Source organism: Dipteris shenzhenensis, chromosome 15, assembly GCF_047967505.1.
Source record: "Dipteris shenzhenensis isolate YYH24624 ecotype China chromosome 15, Dip_SZ_1.0, whole genome shotgun sequence".
Lineage (NCBI taxonomy): Eukaryota > Viridiplantae > Streptophyta > Polypodiopsida > Gleicheniales > Dipteridaceae > Dipteris > Dipteris shenzhenensis.
In genome coordinates, this window is record NC_141610.1 from 36,481,487 (window position 1) to 36,490,900 (window position 9,414).

General features: G+C 46.2%; 1 protein-coding gene across 3 annotated transcripts; it reads left to right on the top strand.

Annotated features, from left to right (window-relative positions):
• Positions 1-1,021: 1,021 nt before the first annotated feature.
• LOC147893748 (homeobox-leucine zipper protein HDG2-like) lies at positions 1,022-7,785 on the top strand. Of its 3 annotated transcripts, none has more exons than XM_087386089.1 (11): positions 1,022-1,050; positions 2,250-2,437; positions 2,597-2,714; positions 2,858-3,049; positions 3,135-3,596; positions 4,582-4,683; positions 4,829-5,038; positions 5,392-5,566; positions 5,852-6,114; positions 6,564-6,656; positions 6,761-7,785. In XM_087386089.1, exons 2-11 carry the CDS (start codon positions 2,337-2,339, stop codon positions 7,151-7,153), a joined length of 2,109 nt encoding a protein of 702 aa, XP_087242215.1. In that variant the 5' UTR covers positions 1,022-1,050; positions 2,250-2,336; the 3' UTR covers positions 7,154-7,785. The 3 variants fall into 3 exon arrangements, with proteins under 3 accessions (XP_087242215.1, XP_087242213.1, XP_087242214.1); XM_087386087.1 differs by having other exon boundaries at positions 1,034-1,997; XM_087386088.1 differs by lacking the exon at positions 1,022-1,050 and adding an exon at positions 1,910-1,997 and having other exon boundaries at positions 2,158-2,437.
• The last annotated feature ends 1,629 nt before the right edge of the window (positions 7,786-9,414 follow it).

The window sequence follows — 9,414 nt, forward strand, 5'->3', positions numbered from 1 at the left end:
AAATTTCCGGGATTGTAATTGCCAGGACTAAAGATCAAGCCTACCTTTGGAGGCTGCTATTCGACTTACGATAAATAAAAAATCTGTTTTCCGCAAAAAAAAAAACTCCTATATAATAATATTTGCCGGTTTTAGCGTAAACCAAACATTTCAAGCTTACATAGATAAGAAAATCAGTCCAATTGGGCGTTGCAAGCTTGCTTCTCAATCATCCAACCGATTTCCTATCGTTAATCAAACAGATGTGCTCAATTCTATTCCTCATAGTTCACTTTTATTTCTCACTTGGGGGGCGGGGGGGGGGGGGCATAAATCACTAGTAGACAAAATCGGTGCTTGATAAAAGCAATAGACCTGGAGAATTGAATCGGTGCTTGATAAAAGCAATAGACCTGGAGAATGGAATGAAGACTGACTAGTTTTACTCAAGGTGCTTCTCTCAATTTCTCTCTCGAGCAATAAGTAGCTACTCCTGTGATGTGATTCGGGCTCTCTCACGCAGTCACGCTCACTGCAACAAGGTGCGCACACCGCCTATAGCTGTTTAACACCAAATACAAGTGTACACTGCACACTTTGCTTGGCATCGAATCGTCATCACACAGGTGCTTGCTGAACCTCCTGCTGTCGCGAGGCCCTGCCTCTTGTTGCTTCACTCTGTATTTAAGAACCCCCTGTTACCAACCTGGCTTGATGCACTACAAGCCTCTGATGCTATCCAGCTCTTGAATGAATCAATACCTCATCTGCTATCCGACGCTTTTTCCTGCAGCTCTCTCGTCACAAAAAGAACTTCTATCCGCCAGGAAGAACTACTTCCTTGCCCACGGGACATTGGGGTGCCAAGAGCTTCGAGCAGTACGACCCCTGTCACCGCCTCCTTAACTTCGTTTCCAGGTGCAGCTCTGGTGTAGACGGGAGCAATTTGTGCTTCTGGGACCCGACCCCTACCTCGCATTCGCATCATCCCTTCGGGAGTCAATCCAAGCTTTTTGACAGCGTGCCTTGCGCCTCGGCTATTCATTTGGTTCTGCTCGCTCATCAACTCTGGTATGAAAGTTGAAACCGCATCTAAGATCTCGCTCTCCATCTTCTCATGCGTGCCTCGTACTCTTCCCACTTTTCATGTGCATGTCCCTCTATTTGTGCTATTACCGCTTCACTTTCACAGCCCATTTCACCTGTGCTTTTAGCTTAGGTAGCGGTAGCATCTGCGGGCGCCTCCTCTTCACTTGTGGGAGGATTCTCTTGTCTTGTGGGAGGATTTTGCTGTCACTGCGGATTTGGTTCCATTGTGTCTTTGCGTCGTCTGTCTATGCCTTGGGGTCCCTTTGAACGTTGCGCAAGCCATCCCAACATCTTCGCTGGATCTTAGAATTGCGACAGGTTGGGCTTCGAGCTAAGGTTTAGGCTTTTCTCAAGAAGGGGGAGAGACAGAGCGAGAACGAAGAGCAAGCGCTAACAGTGCTGCCTTCCTTCTCTCTCTTTCTCTCAGACGCCGAGACATAGAAGAAACAGGCTTGACTCCTTGCGTCTGGTAACTCTCTCGAGTACCTCGCTCTCCACCATTTTCCCCCCAGGTCGGCGTTTATCCTATTCACAAGCTGACATTGCATGATACACAAATCCGCGACGTATAATTAGGGCGTGCTGATCATCAGACATTACGCACAGGAGTATACCTGAATTCAGCTGCTAGCGGAATCCTCAACTCGTAGTTCTCTGAGATAGCGTCAGCACGTCTATAGATCATAGTTCAAAACTGGACTGTAGAATTTTCTGTGAGAACTACTGTTTTCTGTTTACCACCAAAGGGTCCTCTGATTGAGGTTCGCCGGTTCCGGCAATAATAGTTCATCAGAAAAGTTCATCAGAAAAGGGAGGGATAGGGAGTAATGCCTTCCCCTTTGTTGAACGCAACGACGGCATTCCCTCATCTGGCTACGGAAACGACGCCTCGACAAATGTATTCCTCCGAAAGCTTAACTTTGATTCCGGTGAGGCTCAAATCTATATACCTTAGAATTTTGATGGATGCGTGAGTAGAATCCTCCACTTCTCGCTAGCTTGACTCTAAGCACGATTGTAGACCTAGGGTTTGCTTCTGGGAAATGAGTCTAATGGTCGCAAGGACTGTGAACGGTGTGTCCTCGTTAGGTTGTCCAAGATGACGCTTACCTTATTTGACGGATGGAGGATGACCTGAAAGCCTTACTGAAGCTCTTGAAGATAAGTTTTGATTGATGCAGCCAAACGGGCTCAACGGAAAGCGCCATCTCGAGCAAAACTCAAAGTTCAAGGAAGAAGAGCATGAGTGTAAGTCTGGTAGTGACAATATGGAGGGAGGGTCAGGTGAAGAACAGGAACCAGATCAGTCTAACTCGCAAAAGAAACGCTATCATCGTCATTCCGCCTTTCAAATTCAGCAGATGGAAGCGTAAGCATACATTCTGAGCTCCTCAATTTGCCAGTTTTGGTTAAAAAATGTGATTGTCCGAGCTGTTTTTCCTGTATACCGTCGTTCTTATAGCTGTGATTGTCCAAGCTGTTTTTTCTGTATACCCGCTTAACATGACGGAGGGGTTTTTATGCGTAGTTTCTTCAAGGAGTGTCCGCACCCGGATGAAAAGCAGAGGCAAGAGCTCGGAAGAGCACTGAAGTTGAGTCCTCGGCAAGTGAAGTTTTGGTTTCAAAATCGCCGGACGCAAATGAAGGTATACTGCGTTACTAGGTAGAATGCAATACTCTTGGGGAATTAAAGTCGAAGTTGGATACTATTTCTTCCCAAAATTATGTAAGAGATTGCCGCAGTACCCCAGTGACATCGCTCAGTAAAAGCTTGGGGCAATGTACACAGGCTCAACACGAGCGCTCGGAAAATTCTCAACTACGTAGCGAGAACGAGAGGCTGAGGATCGAGAATATAACTATGAGGGAAGCTATCAAGCATGCATCGTGCCCATCTTGCGGCGGCCCCCAAGCTTTAGGAGAGATGTCGTCGTTCGACGAGCATCATCTTCGGCTGGACAATGGACGACTTAGAGAGGAGGTAAGGGCGATTTAATCATGGGCTATGCGAACTCCGCAGAGCGAATAGTGTGTTGATTGTCGACGATTCCTGTGTTATTGCGCAGCTGCAACGAGTCTCCTCAGTAGCTGCGAGGTACTTCGGTAGACCGATTCCTCCACTTGTGTCGGCTCCTCCCATGCTCAGCAGTTCGTCTCTGGACTTGGCCGCTGGAAGCAGTAGCTTTGGCAGCTTGAATCCGATCGGTAGTTCTTCCGCGGACATGATTCCAGGTCCATCAGTGGCAGAAGTTGCTCTCCGGCCTGGAGGACTGACGGAACTGGAGAAGCCCGTCGTTGTAGATCTGGCTGTAGCAGCGTTGGATGAATTGTTGCGTATGTTCCATGCAGAGGAGCCGCTGTGGGTGAAGAGTGGTGACGGCATAGATGTCCTGAACGTGGAGGAGTATGTGCGACAGTTTCCAGCAGGGATTGGGCCGAGGCCGTTTGGGCTAAGGACAGAGGCCAGCAGGGAGACGGGGCTGGTGATCATGCACGGGACAACGTTGGTGGAAGCTCTGATGGATGCGGTGAGAATGATTGCAATAGATGCGTTGTGTACACTTTTAATGAATGCTTGATATTCTTGTGGAATGGCTATTGCTGAATATCATGGTCGACTCGGAACTTGTCATCTGTTAAGAGATCGTTGCGTTGAGCATTTTGCTTATGGATTCTCTTACATTTTTCTGTGTTTGCCTCACGGATCCCCATTGATTTGAAAGGGAGGCTCTGGTCGAAAAATGAACATTTCTGCTTTCTGGTTGCCTCTGCTTGAAAAAATTTTATGCAAAATAAGCAGATTCCATGCAGGATTAATCAATTTTCGCTGCTGTAGTAAAGACATGTCTGCCTAGGCATATCGAAAGTGAACAAGCAAATCCCAAAAAGAGTCATAGATATCAGTTGGAAGAAAATTTCCCTCGAGAGTTTGTAAGATACCAGTTGCCTCGATGGATTAATCTAAATCTGAGACCAAAACAACTTAAGGAAGACTTAAGGCCAATTCTGCACACCCATCCCTGAAGTTCTTTGCTGCGTTTTCGTGTCAAAGATTATCCATCTAATTTGCTTCAAAGCCGTCGTAGAATTTGTCAAGCTCAGGAACTTATATACCTCTGCATGTCGAGTACCTGTGCCTCCTGCTGTGATCGGGAGCATCTTATACAGCTTCTGATCACTAAATTGCCAATGCTGTCTTGCAAGTTGGATTCCGCCTACCCATAATCCTCGTGTCTAATGCTTCCCTAATCAAGACAAATTGGAATCCTCGTAGGCTATATCTTTATTAGATGTGGATTGCTTCCTTGCTTTATCACGCGAGGGCCACAAGGCCAGTCTCAGATTCGGTTCCTAGGGAGTCGTGTGTTTTTGGCGCCTGCGTAAGCAGTCAATTACCGTCGCATCGATTACTCCTTCGGAGTCCTTACTCAATTCCTTCCATCGTCTTTATTAATGATAATCATTTCCTGTTTAAGCTTCTGCTGATGGAATTGTGGGTTGCTTCTTTGGCAGGATAAATGGGAGGAGATGTTCCCAAGCATTGTGGCCAAGGCGGTGACGGTGGAGATTCTGTCGGCTGGGATGGGTTCCTCTTGCGACGGAGCTTTGCAACTGGTGAGTATTCGAATGATGTTTGCGTGGACGTGGGTGGGATTTCTATTGTCGGTTTGATTTGCCGACATGTTGTCCAATCCGAGCGACTACTACCACAGGATTGACCGCTCTCCGCTCCCGGGGGGATGGTTGGAGTTGGTTGCAGATGTACGCGGAGCTGCAGGTGCTGTCTCCGTTGGTGCAGGCACGCGAGATCTACTTTCTACGTTACTGCAAGCAGGTAGGGGACAAAGTATGGGCAGTCGTGGACGTCTCGGTGGACAGTTTGAGGGACAATCCGCCACCGTCACTGCTGCGATGTCGGAGGAGGCCTTCAGGGTGCCTAGTGCAGGACATGCCAAACGGGTATTCACAGGTAACGGGGAGAACTTCCCGGCGAAATTCCCGGCAGAAATTGCATAACGTGCCGGCAGATTTGGGTAGTTACGTGTTTATCACGTTAGGGTAGTATGCATGGGAAAAGCTACGAATAAGAAATTGACACGTGGCAATACGTTTAAATGCCGAAATATCCCTATTACATTTGTTAGCCTCATCACACGTGTCAATTGTTTAAATATAATGCTTCATTTGCGGGAAAAAAATCTCAGCATTTGTAATGCGAAGACACGTGTCAACAGTTTTGAAAGTGTATTTGCGAAAATGTTTGGGGAAGCAACGCTGCATGGGATGCCTCGGTATTGGCGCTGACGTGGCAATGCTGACCAGGTGACGTGGTTGGAGCACGTGGAGGCGGATGAGCGTGGCATGCATGAGACGTTCCGGCGGCTGGTGAGCAGTGGGATGGCGTTTGGGGCGCAGCGCTGGCTGGCCACGTTGCAGCGCCACTGCGAGAGCGTAGTCACGCTGATGGCCACTAGCATCTCGCCACGTGAGCTGGGAGGTAAGAAAACAATCTAATGGTCTTCTTGAACGTGGTGCTAAGAGAGGACGCCCCTGAGTATGTTTTGCCATGTCGTCGAACGCCCCTTCAGAAATTGAGCGATAAATAGGCAATTTGGGGACTCTTAGGTGTGCCACGTGGCGGAATGCCACGTGGCGGAACGCCCGTGAAAATTTTTGACAAATGGTTGACAGGTGGCTCCAGGTGGAGCTGTCCAGGCGAGAAGACGGCCCTGGCCATGTGGACTAACGCCCTTAACTATTTCTTTTTTCTTTGTTTCACCAGTTATACAGACTGCAGAAGGGCGGCGAGGGATGCTTCGGCTTGCCCACAGAATGACGAGACGCTTCTGCTCGACCGTTAGCGCTGCTACCGCCAATTCTTGGCTCACCCTCCCCGACATTAGTCCCGGCGATGATGATGTTCGTATCATGATGCGTGACAGCCCCGGCGATGGCGTCCTCCTTTGCGCTGCTACTTCCACCTGGTTACCCTTCCCTCGCCACCGCGTCTTCGAGTTCCTCCGTGACGTCCACAACCGAGGCGAGGTCTGCCACCTATCTATATCCTCTTCCTGTCTTTGTCGCCGTGTTCCTCAAGCTTTACGTTTGTAGAATATGGAAACCTTCAACGTCCCACCTCCTAGATCGTTTTTAACGCGAAAATTCACGAAGAAAATGACAGTTTGGAAACTTTCAAAGATAAATCTACGGTAGATTTGAAAACTTTAGGTTTCAGTTTGCGGGCTTAAATTAACGAGTTCTGAAAATTGCAAAAGTAAATTCAGGTTTTATTGTACATGGTTTTTTAAAACTAGAATCGTGTGGAATTTGTTTTGTTAAATGCCCTCCCTTTAATCGTATAATTCATTTTCCTTCATCATCCAATACCGGACGGAGTTCACGGAAGAGATCCTAATTAGATAATCCTACGTGGATCTTAATGGAGGTAGAAAACTGTACGCTATGTCTGACTCTAAAGTCCTTTGCCCATGCAGTGGGACGTCCTTGCCAACGGTACCATGGAGGAAATGTACCACATTGCTGAAGGACAGCATCCAGGAAACAACGTCGCCTTGCTTCGTCCTCACGTAAGCGCTGCTGCAATGGAAAAGCTTGATTGCACTCAGACCTTGGGCTTCGAGTCCGTGTCAATGCTTCCAAGTCTGATTTGCCTGATGTGGGTCATATGCAGGCATCAAACCCAAACCAGAGCAACGTGATATTCCTCCAAGAAAGCTGCACTGATGCATCTGGTTCCCTTATCGTCTATGCCCCTGTTGATGTCTCCACTCTGAATATGGTGATCCACGGCGAAGATCCATTGCGAGTTATGTCGCCTCCTTCAGGATTCGTCATACTGCCCGACGGTCTTGAAAACCGTCCGAACGGGTTGCTCCTAGGCGACACCATCGGCATGGATAATCAACCTACAGAAGGGTCCATTCTGACAGTCTCCATTCAAATAGCAGTGAGCCACGTTCCCTCGTCAGGGAAGCTAAATGTCGAGTCAGTGAACACTATAAGCACCATTATCATCAACACTGTGCAGCACATCAAGGCCGCTCTCCAGCGCGGAAGTGCCTAGAATTCACGTGCGGAAAACAGCCCATGTTCCTCCTGTTGGCGATTCGAAATACTACAGCCCGGGAGACTACCAAGGAAGGAGAGCAGTTCTTGATGCGTGCGCACTTACAAGTTGAGGTTTCTGTTGTGATGAGGGGAAATCAACATTTGGGATAAGTCTCACATTGAGCAGGGTGTTGATTCCTCCCTCAGCAATGGATGGCTGAGAATAATTTCGTGATTCGCAGCTTAGGCAGGGAAATTGGACATGGTAAGCTGTCTTAGAAGATATTACAATAAAAGGATAGTTGAATTTCGAAGGGACTCGAAGGAATGAAACGGAAGTCGAGGTGGAGGAAGTCAAGAACGCACCTCAGATGCTCCTTGCCGAGTGGTAAAGAGAGGCTGCTGGCCAGTCATGCACTAGAAATCTTAATCTCAACTGTGCATGGGCTTCACCACTCAGCAAGGGTAGTGGTTCGGGTATTGACTTTCTTAGGATATTAACGCCTTGCTTCCCTTATTTACGTAAAATGTAAAGATAACCCACCACCTGTTCACCGTTGTCATGGTGGCTCGCCCTCGCGTTGAATAGTCGTGTCGATGAGCTATTATTAAGTCTTCTACTGTGCTTTTCTTCATGTGAATGATTCACCGAATTTCAGGACTTAGCTAGAAATGGAGTGAGCTTTGACAATTTTCGGAACGTGTTGAGGGTAAATGTCTTGTGTGCAGGTTTATGCATCTCTTTCAAAGGCTCCACACATCTGGGAAAGATTGCGAGTAAAAATGTTGTTTATTCACGCATATGAAAGTTAAATCCCTTAGGTTTTCCCATTAAAATAGTAACATATTATTCGAACATATCATTCATTTTCCATTGCCAATGGGATAACCTAGTTTTCTTAAAGCACAAGGCTTTAGTTTTACCCCCACAACACGACAAACTTGGACTGTTGCTTCCCATAATGAGATCTCAAAAGCAACCTTGCTAATTTGAGAATGGCATCCAAAGTCGATGCCACATGTAATGTGTGCATTGTCATGTGTGCGTGCATTGTTATGCATTCTCCCTCCCTTCCTCCCACCCCCTTCTCTCTCTCTCTCTCTCTCTAAGAGTGCACATGTAATATTTGTCTTTGCATCATAGACAAAGGTGTAGACTCTAGTCTTTTGTCATAATATGCATTCAAACATCGACACTCAAAACATAGGAGATTCCTTTTCTCCCTTCTCTTTCTCATGTATATCTTAACACATACATGCATAAATCCTTGTTACATAATCTCTCTCGCTTATGTTCTCTTGGGATGATTTCGTAGATGGGCACTCTCTCTCTCTTTCTTATACATTCTCTTGGGACGATTTTGCACATGGTCACAGTCACTCAAAACTTAGGAGACATGTGCACATACACAATGAAAGAGGGACATACACAATGAAAGAGGCACATAACCTTATAGAAAGTGCTTTATTTCTCCTTTTAGCACTATTTAGTTGTGACAACAAAATTGGCACAAGAAGAGAGAATGCAATGATAACACAAAATCATGGGCTAGGTAAAAGTTATGGAATATGATATGTAAGGTACCTATGCTTAATGGGTCTATTAATTACTAAAATTTGATAAGTTTGTGCTTAAGCATTGCATTTGCATTGACAAAATATGAAGAGGGGAGAGGAGAAGAGTGGAGATGAGAGAGGGCACAGCTAGAGAGCACACCACAAATGACTAATTGTACACTAGAATTAGTTGAAAAAATAGAATATATACAAACTTTTTTAGGGTTAGGGTAAGGGGATCTAACCCTTTCTTTTATAGCACTTTATAAGGTTAGTGTTATGCACATATGATCACATGATGTTGAGCGTGAACTTTCAATACCTTTCCTCAAGATCAACATCATGAAGTAAGTCTTCCCTCAAGATGATTCTGGGGAATCGAAGAAGTACTGAGCATTGTATTCCATCACATCCTTTTAATGGGAATGTCCTTTCTCTGCATTAAATCAAGTGTTTCTCGAATAGCTCTTTACCGAGTGGTTTGGTAAAGATGTCTGCAACATTCTCTTTGCTATCACAATGCTGCAGTGTGATGTTACTAAGTAACACTCTTTCTTTGATGAAGTGCTCTTTAACATCAATGTGCTTTGTCTTGGAGTGATATACTGGATTTTTGGCCAATGCTTGAGTCGACTGATTATCACAGTATATTGTTGGCTTTGACTCATCAAAGTAATCTGTTTCTGATAATAGTCTTCTGAGCCATATAGCCTCACATGC

Bases quoted from the DNA above. Each gene is read 5' to 3' on its own strand.
- LOC147893748 (XM_087386087.1), top strand. From the start codon at position 1,896: ATGCCTTCCCCTTTGTTGAACGCAACGACGGCATTCCCTCATCTGGCT. The intron at 1,998-2,249 runs GTGAGGCTCAAA...TGATTGATGCAG, and splicing joins AAAGCTTAACTTTGATTCCG to CCAAACGGGCTCAACGGAAA. The intron at 3,597-4,581 runs GTGAGAATGATT...CTTCTTTGGCAG, and splicing joins TGGAAGCTCTGATGGATGCG to GATAAATGGGAGGAGATGTT.